The sequence below is a fragment of the Galeopterus variegatus genome, unplaced genomic scaffold (assembly GCF_000696425.1).
Source record: "Galeopterus variegatus unplaced genomic scaffold, G_variegatus-3.0.2 Scaffold3335, whole genome shotgun sequence".
Lineage (NCBI taxonomy): Eukaryota > Metazoa > Chordata > Mammalia > Dermoptera > Cynocephalidae > Galeopterus > Galeopterus variegatus.
The window spans coordinates 161,136-175,541 of NW_007729446.1; the positions used below are offsets into that span (position 1 = coordinate 161,136).

At 45.6% G+C, this 14,406-nt stretch overlaps 1 protein-coding gene across 1 annotated transcript in view; it reads left to right on the forward strand.

Moving 5' to 3' along the window:
- The window catches only part of SEL1L3 (sel-1 suppressor of lin-12-like 3 (C. elegans)), a 92,780-nt gene that overhangs the window by 49,234 nt on the left and 29,140 nt on the right, over nucleotides 1–14,406 (forward strand). Inside the window, exons 11-14 of the mRNA XM_008584693.1 lie at nucleotides 1,896–2,015; nucleotides 3,771–3,911; nucleotides 7,760–7,822; nucleotides 11,812–11,988. Of these exons, the coding sequence (XP_008582915.1) occupies nucleotides 1,896–2,015; nucleotides 3,771–3,911; nucleotides 7,760–7,822; nucleotides 11,812–11,988 (501 nt within the window). The remainder of the gene's footprint in view (nucleotides 1–1,895; nucleotides 2,016–3,770; nucleotides 3,912–7,759; nucleotides 7,823–11,811; nucleotides 11,989–14,406) is intronic.

The window sequence follows — 14,406 nt, forward strand, 5'->3', positions numbered from 1 at the left end:
ATGGTGAGACAGGCCACCATTAGCTTCCTCCCAGATGCAAGTGTCCTTGGCAGGAGGGCAAAGCTGGGTGAGGGGTGGGGGCCCCACATCAGCCCATCTGGATTTGACTCCTCAGTTTGAACAACTATATCTGTGACCTTGAGCAAGTGACTTTACCTCTCTGGGCCTCAGTTTTTACATATGTGAAATGGGGACTTGATGGTGACTGTCTTATTAGGTTACAGAGATTGATGAGCAATTAGAACAGTGCCTGGCACTCCGTGCATGATGGTTATTGTGCTCTGTTATCACTGCCAGAGAGGGGCAGAAAGACCAAAGAGGGTAAATCCCTGCAGGGTGGGGACTGTGTCTTCATGTGTTATGTCTTTCATTCAAATCCCATGACAAGGAGCAGGAGGAAGAAATAAAACAAGGAGAAGAAAAACAACCAAAAATCTAAATACCCCAACTCCCCAGACGAATGAAAACTCTCCACTTACGAATTCCTCATCAGCCCAATTCCAGGCTCGTCACAAAAGACAGAGCGTCTCCTGGGGTTTGAGCTGAAGTGCCCACTCATGGGTGCCATCTGTACGTGGTGACCATGCTGTTGGCAAAGGGTACACCAGATGGAGTAGCTTGTGCCCAGACTGGATTCCAGGGTCTTCTTGCTAGAGGGCGACATCACGTGGGAGCGGGAAGAGCTCTCTTAAGAGTCAAGCCAGCCTGGCTTCCAGGGCCAGCCCTATAATGTGACCTGAGTTCATGGTTTCACCTTCTGAGCCTCAGTTTCTTTGCCTATAAATCGGGGCAGTGACCTGGGTCACGGCCTTGTTGTGAGGATTAAATGAAAAACATTTGTTAAACATCTGACATATAGTTGGTTTCCGTAAAAGATAGTGGCGATTATTATTCTAATTGTTGCTCTTAGCTCGGTGGCCTCCCAAGGTTAGACATCCAGCAGGAATGGAAACCTGCTAGGTTCTGAGCCTAGCACAGTCTCCAAGTCTCAGCCCCCTAGGCTTTTGAAAAGGACCCCTGGATTGACACAGCTATAGAATTTATGACTCTAAGTACTTTACTTAACTGTCTAACAAAGAGGGTCAGAAGGGAAATCAGGCCTGACTCCTTGTTCTCTGAGGCTTCTTTCCCAAATTAGTCCAGATCCTATTTTTTCACCATCTGCCTGTGCTTGTGCTGGGGATGGAACACCCTCTCCTAACTCCCTCATGGCACTGTTAGATAGACTTCATATTTCTAAGGGGCGACTGTGAAACAACAGGACCCGATTTTTAATAAACAACCCAAATTTATACATCACAATGAATCATTTCTTCAAAGGAGTCAGATACCTGGGAGACTGCGTGCAAATTCAAAACATTTTGTGAACTTTCCCTTTGGGTTCATCGTTAGTGCCTCTAGCACGTTCTTTCTTGCATACTCAGTGTTAACTCATCCTCTTCTTTCCAGAGTAGATTTAATTTTTGGAAATAGCCAAAAGGTATTTGGAGCTGAGCCTTCAAAATAAAAGGGGGTTTTCATGCAGGCCAGTAAGACTCTAGGATAAAAAATAAGGTTATACCTAGAAAATATTGACTCACCGTTTTTGCTGCTGTATGTGTGTAATCTGGCTCTAAAATCAGTGGCACAAAGTGGACTTCAGAAAAGGTTGAGCAGTAGAAGTAGAAATGGAAATAATTTTGGCCTTCCAAGGCATACACTTTGATGGGAACAGACACCCATTTAGATATGTGAGATGTGGTACATTTATTTTAAGGGAATTTTATCTTCTGTCATTGCAGGCCCACCTCATATTTCAATTATTCAGATTCTTTTTGCTTGAGCAATTGCTAATTTAAGAATAATGTCACGTCTTTTGCGTGTCCCTATCATTTGGATATTTCCTTCCTTCCTAGGCATATGTTGAAACAATTCGACTAAAAGATGACGAAATCCTCAAGGTACAAACCAAAGAAGATGGAGACGTCTTCATGTGGTTGAAGCACGAAGCGACCCGCGGCAATGCAGCAGCTCAGGTACAGTGCGGTGGCTGACCTTGAAGGTTCTGTCAGCCAGGATGGGCCAAGCTATGCTGCAGTAACAAAACATCCCAAACCTCCCCCTGGCTTCAGACCACACTGGTGTATTTTCTGCTCACTCTACATCTCCCATGGGGGTAGGCAGGGACTCTGCTTGCACAGTCCCCTAGGAGCCCGACCTGACAGAGGCACAGCCGTGGCACGTCACAGGCTGGCTCTTTGCACTTTGGCTCAGGAGCAGCACAAGTCACTGCTCGCATTTCCCTGGCCAAAGAGAGTCACACGGCCCGTTGTGACTTCAAGTAGGCCAGAGCATGGTGCTGCCACCCGTCCAGAAGGAGAGTGCCACAATATTTATGAGCAGCTCTAAAGACTACCATCAAATATTTTGGTGCATTCAATAGAAAAGCAAGAAGCATCATGAGGTGCAGGAAAGATTAGTTGGGCCTTGAGAAGAAGCCATGCATTCAGCTAGGAGGCCAATAGAAAATCATCACAGCATGTTAGGACCAACCTGGTCTCTTGATCATCCCTTGTCTTTTGGATGGACTTTTAAGAGGCATGAGAAAGGGCAGAGGCTGGGGAAACATCCTCTGTCTGATTCCTGACTTTGATTTCACTATGAAGACGAGCCCTTGATGGGGGCTTGCTAAGGCTAATTGCACCAGAGGAAGCCTCCTTCCTAAATGATGGATTTAGCTTTTGCTTAGTGCTCCCAGCAAGCACAATGTTGTCATGAGGAGCCTCTGGGGCTGCTAAGGAGGCAGAAGACCAGGGATGGGAAAGGGAAAGAAAGAAAATCAAAGGCATTTACAAAGCAAATGGTTCAGAAACTCTTTTGTAACAGTTCTCCCACCTGTCTGTAGAGATCTTTCCAACATTGCAGGAGATATTTTGCTATGAGTTATGAGTATTTAGGGGGGCGGGGAAGAGAAGGAGACAAGAGAACCAAGAAAGAAGGAAAGGCAATAAGGGCCCCACCTGGGGCCAGAATGTGAACACATGTGGCGCCTGGCCCCATTCTTGGTACCCATCCTAGCCTGCAGTCTTTCCAGTGCAGGCAGGAATTCCAATGTGTTGCTCTGGAAACAGCACTGCCAGAGCCATTTCCTGGGGGCTCTAGAGCTTGTGTTAAGTTTCCTAATGATGGGCCCATCTTCCTTCCTCCATCCAGCAAGTCTTTGTTAAGCAGCTTCTGTGAGCTTCTGCTGAGCTCTGCTGGGTGGGGGCCGAGGGAACGAGAGCAAAGACAGATTGCATCTTGAGGTTCCTTTTTTCTCCTGTGAGCTCCCAGTCTCAAGTCTGCTGGTGGAGCCAGCCATGCACACACATGACGTGATAAGAGATAAGTGCTATAGCGGGATGCCCTGAGTGATACGGATGTGCAGAGACCTCCTCGCCAATCACCGGGCCAAATATATGGGCAATACCTCCCAGAGGAGCAGGCATGTGAGGACAGGAGAGAGTTGTGATCATTGACCAAGTTCTTCCAGGTTCCCTCCAGCTCTGGCCCTGGGTGCAGTAGATACACACACACACGCACACACCATTTTCCACTTGTATTAAGGACTCCTATTTATACAAATCCACCTTTAGGGATCTGGCCCCCCAGTTGGGAGATAAAGCGTGTCTAGCTAATTCTTGGTTCTCGATATAAAACATTATAAACTAGGTTTGTCCTCCCACCTTTTAAAGTCTTATATTAAGCATTACACAGGAAAGTCATTGCTTTAAATTGCTATTGTCTTTAAGCAACGGTTGGCCCAGATGCTATTCTGGGGGCAGCAAGGCGTGGCCAAGAATCCCGAGGCTGCGATCGAGTGGTATGCCAAGGGTGCCCTGGAGACCGAGGACCCCGCGTTAATATATGACTATGCCATTGTGTTATTCAAGGTGAGAATCACTGAATCCGTGCTGCAGTTGTGCAATTCTTATCAGACTTCCTGAGCAGTTTCCCGTGGGTGTGCAGGCAAACAGGGTGTCTGTAACTGAAGAAACTTAGTGTATCTTTACGTCAATCTTGATGGAAGGGGACATTGGCTAAAAAGACAGAATCAGAAGCAGTTCCCTGGTCTCATTTTTAATCATTAGTCTTATGTTTGGCATCTAGGCTCTCTTTGCTTTTGCAAGAACAGTAACATTCTGGAGGAGACACTCGTATTTTGTGGATTGGTACACGGCCACCAGCCCCCACAGTTGCCGCAAGTTTGCCACCAAGCATAGTTCTCATTGAATTACAGCTTAAACAAAGCATGTATTTGGGCTGGATCCTAACAGTCCTGCTGATGAAAACAAAGACTTGGTTTTAAGACAATGAGATAATTTGGGGGGGGGGGAGCCTAGGAGACAGAGGACAGGCATTAAAGTCCCACCTCTGTAACCATCATGTATGTCCGTGGCATCATCTGCTCTCATGGGATGATGGAGTGACCACAGATTTGATGACACAGCATAACCCATGGGCTTTGAGAACTATAAAGTGCTGTGTGTCTTCTATGAGATAATGATCGTTCATGCTGATTGAGTGCTTGTTACCTGTTTTACATGCATTAAAATATTTAATTCTCACAAACAGCTTATAAGGTAAATTCCTTAGTGTATTACAATCGCCATTTATATATAGAAACAGAAGCACAGAAAGGCTTTGTAACTTGCCCAATGTCACCCAGCTGGTTCATCTCAGATGTGGGACTGGAATCCAGGCAGTCTGGCTTTATAGTCTGTGGTCTTCATCCCCACACACAGAGATATAAATTCATGATTCTTGGAAAAGTAAAAAGCTTTGGCTTTGATAAGGAAACACTCGGACCCTATGTCCACTGCCAAAGAAAGCAGCTGCTCCCAAATAGTCAGTGTCTTTAAACAGGGACTTGTACTCACGTGGCCAGGCCCATCTCCAGAATCACAGCTGTGGCCACTCACTGATTAACAACCATGACTTTTGCTACATTTCTAACCCTCTAAATCCTATCAGAGTCTGAAAACCTATTGATTGTTATGGTTTCCAAATTGAGAGCCTGGATCTTCTCTTTCCAGTTGTCGAATCAACATAGAAATTGAATCTTAGCCATATACTAGTGCATTCGTGTATTTATTCAATAAGCATTCACTCGGGGCTGCAGAGTGTGAGGCTCTGTGTGAGTCGTAGGGACGCACAGATGCCTGAGCCACATTCCTGACCTCAGGGGCTCATACACTGGAGGGGAAGACAGAGGACAGATAGCACAGAGCAGCAGCACTTGTCCACAGAGTCGGGGTGGGTCACTGTCCAAAGGGTGGAGAAGATGAAGGTACCCATCAGACAGAGGCAAATACATAAAAAAAAAGACTCTGGAGGTTACGTAATGTTTCCTTAGGGTCCGAATTCCCAAACCTTAAAGGTTTTTGTTTCTGTTTTGGGTTTTCCTGCATTGCAGCTAAGTTATCTCTTGGTGCAATGCAGGAAGCTCTTTAGCAGCATCTCAGGAAAGATTTACCTGTAGTTAGGAGATCTCTTCAAGTATATTCCATGTGAAAGAATCCCATGCAGGAAATGGGCTTTCCAAATGTAGAGGACAGCACTGAGCAATTTGGCTGTGTGTGGACACCTGGCTTATTGTAGGCGAGGATGGCACCAGCACGATGGTGTGGTTTGTCCGAGGCAGTCAGGTGCACCCCATCTTGCATCCACATGAGGATGCAGCTTTGACTTTGACCTGCAACAGCTGTCCTCCATCACTTCATCCAGTGGATAGTTACTGAGCACTTACTATGTACCAGGACATTCATTTCTCTCATTTAACAACTTCCAGTACTACTCAGATTCGTGTATAGTGCACAGTCTTTGTGCAAGAAATCATCTCACTTCTCCGGCCGGCCCGGTGGCGCACTGCTATAGTGTGCCGCTTGGGAAGCGCGGCGGCGCTCCCGCCGAGGGTTTGGATCCCACATACAGACTGGTTCCCGCTCACTGGCTGAGCGAGGCGCGGGAGCAACACCGAGGGCTGCGATCCCGTTGCCGGTCCCGGTCCGGTACAGGGGCGACACTGAGGGTTGCGGTCCGTTGCCGGACACGGAAAAAGGAAAAAAAAAAAAAAAAGAAATCATCTCACTTCTGATTAAATAGCAAGTATACTGGAAATATCCCTATCCTAGAAATCAGAATATCTGGATTGTAGTTGCAGTTCTAACTGGGGGCTATAGATAAGTCAGCCTTTCTGGGCCCCAGTTTTATTTCTTCAAAACAAAAAAGTTAGAGAAGATAAACTTTGAATTCGACCAGTTTCTAACATTCTGTGATTCTGGTCTCTCTTGATGCTCTTCCAGAAGTTCAAAAAGGTTGTTTCTTTTTCCGTGCAGTTATCTCAAGTATCCTTCTATGTCCTTTTCTCTCCTTTCTTCCTCTCTAATTAAATGAAGTCACGGTGCACTTCTGAAAAATATTTTATCTTCCACTTTGCTTCAGTTCAGTGGTTTTATCAAATAGGTAAGTTAAAGTAGAACCTTGTAGGATGTAATTTAATCTTTTGTTGGATTCACAATTTTATTTTGAGTCCTGAAAAATATAAAATCAAGCATATCCTGTGTGTTTCCTGTATCCTTCAAGGAGGTTATGAACTGAAACATACAGGAGAAAATTCAGCATGGTAGTTATAAGCGTGGATTCTGGGTTCAAATCCTGCCTCCACTTCTCACGTGTGACTCTGAGCAAGTTTCTTAGATGGGAATAACACAGCACCTTGGGTGGGGTTATCGCGAGGATTGGATAGGATAGGACAGAGCTTGGCCCATGTTAACACAAGAATGTTTGCTAGTGCTATCTCCGTTTACTGTAGAGCTAAGCATTTAAGTAGAGTTAATACCTGTGTTCATTGCAAATTTGCAGAGCCCTCTCACATTCATATCACATGTCATCCTGTCAACCGCTGTGTCTGAGTCCAGGAGGACCCCATGAGGCCCGTGGTGGATGGGGGTGTCAGTAATTCCAAGTGAGTTTGGAAGCAGCAGCCATTTTCAGCAGGCTCCCCATGCCTGGCATTGTCACTACCAGACCTTCTGTCCCAGCCTCGGACCCACCATTTCCTCACATGGTTCTCCATACACCTCAGTGTGGTCCACAGAGTTCCTCTTCTGTTACAAGAACCCCAAAGCCCGTTTCTCTCTGTGGTGGACACACTGCCTCTTCTGGAAAATCTTGATTTTGCTGGAAGATACTTGTTAGTTTCTGTTAGTTTCATCTGAGGCAACTGATTCCGCAGAGACCTATCTCCTTCACAGCTAGTTCTCGAGCTTGTTCTGAAGCCACAATGTTCCACTCTGGGGACTCCAGCCAAGATGGGAGATGGCTGCAAACGACAGCCTACCTCTTGACTGTCCAGCACAGATAAAGTGCTTTATCTGGCTGGCAAATGAGATAATCCCCAGAGGAAAGCATCCAGGATGAGCAAGCTCATTTAACCTGATTCACAGCCCCCAACATTACCTGTGGATTGATGGGAATGTGATTCACACAGTGATCTCTGTAAAGCTGGGAGGTTGAGGTCTGTCGCCTCTGCTCCCACAAACACAAGCGATAATGATGATGATGATGATGATAACGGAAAAACACTGCATACAGAAATTGTTAAGATTGGGTTTAAATTAAGAAGGTTAGGGTTTTATTTGTAAGTATTTTCTATCGAGTGTTGGTGTATCTGTGTGATGGCTTTGAGTGCATGTTGGTTTTATTTTCTTCATAATCATTGCTGTTTATCAATGTTTAGGGTCAAGGAGTAAAAAAGAACAGACGGCTTGCCTTAGAGCTGATGAAGAAAGCGGCTTCCAAGGTAACGCATGCATATTGTCAGAGCAAACAATTTCACCTCTTACATCCACGCTCCCAAGTCTAGAAGAGGAAATGGACAGCCTCTTCCTACAAAGCCCCAAGGTGGAAATGGGATGGGGAGGGGTCACCTGGCCTTGCAGTGATTAGTCATTTTTGAGTTACAATACATACAGAAATTTGCCACAATGGGAACAGCAAAATTCAAAAGCTAATTTCACCTTCCAGTCAATAGAATTTGGGCTGATTTTGTTTGAAGGCTAAAATTATAATCAGGAGCTGCCCTGATAACAAGCAGCAGGGCTCCTTGAAATTGAATGGGGAGAAATGCCATTGAATCAGGAAAACCGAAAACCTAGTTTCTTTGAAGGTTAACCCTGTCATGTCCAATTCCCATTTGCTTCTTGTGCTTTGCTAAGGGGCTGTTTATCAAGTTTATTGCTAGATTTAGGGATTATTTTGCTTTCGTCACTACTTATGTTTCAATAGTATCTTCAAATCAGCTAGTTTCTATGCAGCACTGTAATGGAGACTATAATATTTTGCTGGGGGGCATGCACACACATGTACACACATGCACATGCCCAACACATGTACACTCACACATGCACACGCATGCATGCACACAGATGTGCAAATAAACAGATTTGTAGAAGCCACTGTAATTCTCCACCTTGACAGGGCACTTCATAGCCCTTTTGGGTCTTGAGTTCCTCCATTCCCAAGGCTGCCAATATTCACCTTATTGATGAAGACTTGTAAAGTAACCATGCTGATTTTTGCCCATTGTCTCTGTGTTGTCAAGAGGGCATGTAACCCAGGAAGAGGGCACCTGATTATGTGAGCCCCAGCTCCTGACCCCAATGCAACTGATAGGGCAGAAATAGAAACACAGCTTAACGGTAGTCATTGAGGTCTTTGGTTCCAGAGCACCGTAAAATGGGGCAGTGAGGGGGTTTCCCTACAGGAGTGAAATTTGCATCTCTTTAGCCATCCTGGTGGTGAATTGATGTCTAATGTGCTTTATTTTGAATGGATTTTTAGCAGAGCCTAGGTAAGTATTGAGGAAATGCAGTTTTATGGCCTGAAGTAGTCATGTTGTTAAAAGTGTTGTTTGATTCTCATTCATTCACTCAGCGAGGACTTATTAAAGCCTGTAGGAGCCAAAGGGAAGACATCCCCTTTAACCTCCTGAAGATTCTCCAGAGCCCCAGCTCCTGACCCCAATGCAACTGATAGGGCAGAAATAGAAACACAGCTTAACGGTCGTCATTGAGGTCTTTGGTTCCAGAGCACCGTAAAATGGGGCAGTGAGGGGGTTTCCCCACAGGAGTGAAATTTGCATCTCTTTAGCCATCCTGGTGGTGAATTGATGTCTAATGTGCTTTATTTTGAATGGATTTTTAGCAGAGCCTAGGTAAGTATTGAGGAAATGCAGTTTTAGGGCCTGAAGTAGTCATGTTGTTAAAAGTGTTGTTTGATTCTCATTCATTCACTCGGCGAGGACTTATTAAAGCCTGTAGGAGCCAAGGGAAGACATCCCCTTTAACCTCCTGAAGATTCTCCGAAAAATCAACTGATAAACACAGATTAATATGAGGAAAAGGCATAACATCTTTTATTATATTATAGTTTTATGTGATGTGGGAGCCTTCAGAATGAAGACCCAGAGATATAGGGAAAACTGGCCACTTTTATGCTTAGGTTCTGTGAGGCAAGAACAGCTGTGTAGAAATGTGATTGGACAAGAAAGATATGACCTAATGCTAATAGACAGCAAGGCCTGTCTGTTCAGATTCTTGACCTCTCTGTGTAGCATTCCTTCCTCCAGGAATGGGGGTCATCTGACTGCAATCAGACAAGGTAGATCAGGGAAATTCTTTATGGCCAGCTCCAAGTCAGAAAGGCAGGAGGGAAGATTAGAGTGTGTCTATGACCTGCCTTGGGGAAGAGGGATTCCAGATTCTATGGCTTGTCTCAGGGGAGAATAAGGCTGACAGACAGGAAGGCAGGAGAAGGTCAGAGGAAAACTTTGCTTTCAAAGCTGCTTCTGAGGCTTTCACTTTGGGGTATCGCTTTCTGGGTCCCAACAGCCCCTACTCTTTGTCAGCCACTGGGCTGAAGGTTCCATATAATCTGATTTTTAGAACTAGATAAAAGTCAGATGGAGGCATATCTGTTCATTGAGCTGAGTAAACATTCAGAACAAACTATGAGAATTAAGCAGCAAGATAGAATACCTTGTAGGGCTCCTGTACTAGGTCCCAATGCAAGCCCTAAATGATTTTTAGAACTAGATAAAAGTCAGATGGAGGCATATCTGTTCATTGAGCTGAGTAAACACTCAGAACAAACTATGAGAATTAAGCAGCAAGATAGAATACCTTGTAGGGCTCCTGTACTAGGTCCCAATGCAAGCCCTAAAGAAGAGTTCTGAAAATGTTTTGAGTGATGACAGGTGCATGTGAATGAGGTTGTGGCCTCTGGAGGCAAGCACTAGCAAAAGCCATTTTGATTTGTACCTTCCGTAGGCTTTTTCCAAAGCTGGTTCTTGCCACTGTATAGTATGACCTGGTCTATTGCTTCACCAAAATGCATTCTGCAATACTCACTGGGAGCTTACATTGTACTAAGCTCTAGAACAACATGTTCATGACTGGATGTGCAGCACTGACGCTTCCCCAAGTAGCACTCTAAAGTCAAATATCTTGGGGACCTGTGGATGTGAGCCCTACTCTAGATCCTGAGGGTGCAGGATTTGGATTTCACTTTGTTCAACATCAGTATTCCAAGAGTGGCTTTTATTCACTTGTTAAATAGTTACTGAGTACCTGCTCTGTACCTGGGATAAAAACCAAGATCCAGCCTTCATGGAGCTTCTATTCTAATGGGCTTTGCTAGTTTCTTTCTCTGAGTCTTTCTGGCCTCCAGATTACAACATAAAGACTAGGAGGTGTAGCCTTTTAGGGGCCACCGCAGACTGAAAAGGCTGCAGGCTGGAATCTCGGCATCTGTTCAGGGACACCCATTCTTCCGTGGTGAAAGAGGAGGCTAAAGAAATTTGGTTCCACACTTTGACTTAACAGGTCTACAGATGTGAGGGCACTGTTTGCCCCTAATACTCCCTTTTCCCCTGTTTGCTCATGGTCTTGTGGGTCTGGCAGAAAGACAGGAATGAGAGCACTGTGTGCACGGGTATGCACACAGGGGTCTCACGGGGGCTCCTAAGCTTTCAACAACCAGGCTGGAGGCTGTCACTTGGAAGCGAGTGAAGGCATCTGGGCAAACCAAATGACAGTACCTGCTAGAATGAATTCAGCAAGAACAAGAAGGCTTGAGGCTAGATTGACATGAATGGGCCCTTCTCTGGTGCCAGTTCCAGGTTTAGACACGGTTCTGAAACCCTCCTCCCTTTTCCAACCCTTCCTTCTGCTTCAGCTCCTCCCAGACTCTGACCCCCCTGTCAGAACTAGGGATGCCAAGCAGTCACAAAGCACCTGTGCTTTGCATGCAGGATGTCATGGCTGCTTCCCTCGGAGGGTTTGTCGGTGTGGGCAGAGGAATCAACAGATGGTTAGGCGAGTCACCTAGGAACTGTCCCAGCCAGGGCAGGTTTTAAGCCTCCTGCTGCAGTGAGCACTCATGAATTTCAAAGGCACTGTTAATACTGCAGGGTGATAAGAGGCCTTTTGCAGACAAGGGCATTGCATAAGAGCCCACAGGAGCCAAGTGATGATTTGGGGGCCAGCATCACTGTTGAGCCAGAAAGCAGAAATCCCAGCAGCAGCCAGGCGAATTCCACCTGGGAAGACTCTGAGGCGGGCTCCTGTTTCCTAGCACTTAGTTTTTCTTTAGTGCCATCTGCCCCCAAAAAGAGAAAGGGAAGGTTTTGCTCAAACTCAAGCAGAATGCTTCTACAATTGCTTCTAGATCTCTTTAGATTTCATTAGGAAAAAAAATAAAATTAATTTCTTTCTTGTTCTGAAATTTCAGGGATTGCATCAGGCAGTCAATGGCCTGGGATGGTATTATCACAAATTCAAGAAAAATTACACAAAAGCAGCAAAGTACTGGTTAAAAGCAGAGGAAATGGGGAACCCAGATGCATCATATAATCTTGGAGTTCTGTATTTGGATGGCATTTTCCCTGGAGTTCCTGGAAGAAATCAAGTGAGTAAGACTTGAGACCAACCAGCTCTGCAGCTGGCCCTTCACTCGATCAGGAAGTGTTTGTGAAAGATGTGCTGTGGGCCCAGCCTGGACTAGGTGCTGTGCGGGGTAAAGGCACAACCTGAGACACAGACCCTGTCTTCAAGGAGCTCAGGGGTCCAGTTAGGAAGACGAAACAGTGAAGATCAAAGGATAGCATTTAGCCAAGTGCCAAGTGTATGCTAAATGGCATGACCCAGACAGTTTTAGAGAAGGGCAAAAATGAAGGCCCATGCAGTGGGAAAGACTTCATGGAGGAGGAGGCTGAATTGGGGGCAGGTGGGGGGAGGGGTGATGATGCAAGGTAGGAATGAGGGAGATGGTGCCGAGCCTGATCTTACTAGAAGCAAAGAGAGCTGAGTCCAGATGGGGTTGCCTAGTGTGAGGCCAGATCTAACAATAATAATAACAATGGCAGTCTTTCGTGTCTATGGAGCACTTCCTCTGTGTAGAGCACTTCACGTATGCAGTCTCACGTGATCCTAACTGTCCTCTGAAATAGCCACTATGATTATGTCCATTTTAGAGTAAGAGACTGAGGCTCTGAGAAGTTAAGTAACTTAGAGTTATACACTTAGTGAGTCAAGACCTGGACCCCAGTGTGAAATGGAACCCCACTCTCTTAATAAAAATATTGACAATGGTATTAATAACCCAAACACCATTACAGTCAAAATCTATTAAACACCCACCCTATGCCAGGTGCTTTTCTGGGCACTGGGGATAGATCAGCAGAAGAAACAGTCCCTGCTGTTGTGAAGATTACATTCTGGTGGTGGAGAAAGATGATAAATGAATAAATATATAATATAAGGACAGGTGGAGATAAGTGTTATGGGAAGAAATAAAGTCAGATGAGGAAGACAGGGAGGGAGGAAATTGGGGATGCTATTTAACAAGAAAGACCAGGGAAGGTGTTCTGATAAGGTGACACTGTACATACTCCGGAAGGAATCTTGTAGATAACTGGGAGAAGAACATTCCAGAAGGAGGAGAGAGCCAGGGCAAAGGCCCTGAAGGTAAAGCAGGCTTGGCATGCTAGAAGAACCTCAGAGGGGTCAGAGTAGCAGGAGCAGAAAGCGAGAGGGATGGGGAGGGGGTGTGATAAGACCAGGGAGGGAGCTGCCGGGAGAAGAACATTCCAGAAGGAGGAGAGAGCCAGGGCAAAGGCCCTGAAGGTAAAGCAGGCCTGGCATGCTAGAAGAACCTCAGAGGGGTCAGAGTAGCAGGAGCAGAAAGCGAGAGGGATGGGGAGGGGGCGTGATAAGACCAGGGAGGGAGCTGCCCAGGTCATTATGAGATTCAGCTTTTGCTCGGAGGGAACGGGAAACCCGCTGGACAGTCTTGAATGGGGCAGTGAAGGGCTGTATTTTAAAAGGCTCTTGCTGGATCTAGTAGAGACCACCTGAAGGGAGACGAGGTGGGAGCAGGAGGTTAATGCAGTGAATCCAAGTGAGAGAGGACAATGGTGAAGACCAGGAAATATCCGTGGAGGGACCGAGATGTGATTGGATTGTACATATATTTTGAAGGTCGAGGCAATGGGATTTGCTGATGGATTGGATGTGGGGTGTGAGAGGTGGAGAGGAGTCAGGGAGGACTACAGGGTGTCTGGCATCTACTGAGATGGAAGAGTGAAGGTGGCATTTATGGAGATGGGCAAGACTGTGGTCGCAGCAGATTTGGGGAGGGGGGAGACTTGGAAGATTATTCTTTGTGAGATACCATCCTAAACCTGGAGAGTATGTTATCTCATATAATCCTCACAACAACCATTCATGCTGGGTACTATCAGAAGCCACATTTTTTAGTTGAAGAAAATGAGGTTTAGAGTGGTTAATTAGCCACACAGCTAGTAAGGAGTAGAGCTGGGATTTGAACCCAAGCCTGTCTGACTCCAAAGCCAGTGCCATTAAAAACAATAATTCACTGCCTCAGAAAAATAATAGTAATCGGTAGAAAGTATACCCATCTAAGTGTTTTACTTTTTTTCCCTCTACCTCTCTCTGATGACATAGGAGCCTGTATGTGACATTGCAAATGTCTAGTAACCCTCCCACACATTTGCAAGCATGGATTTTTTATTGTCATAAATTAATTCTCACCTTTCTACTGGAAATGCAGTTTTTGCACATGAGTTTGAAGAAAGGTATTAAGCAAGGTTAGGAAAGCAAACGCCTGAATTTTCACCTGGTGTGACTTCTGATATAGTCTTCTATTTAGCTTGCAGGGGTCATGTGAGGATCAAATGAGATGGCTATGGTATTCGAAGTTACATGTGGTCTTATTTATTGGGTAAACGTAATCAACAGAGTAGCTGCGGGGAGCTCAGACATCCCAGAGGCCAGCTTCTGTGACTGGCTGTCTCCCTGGATCTAT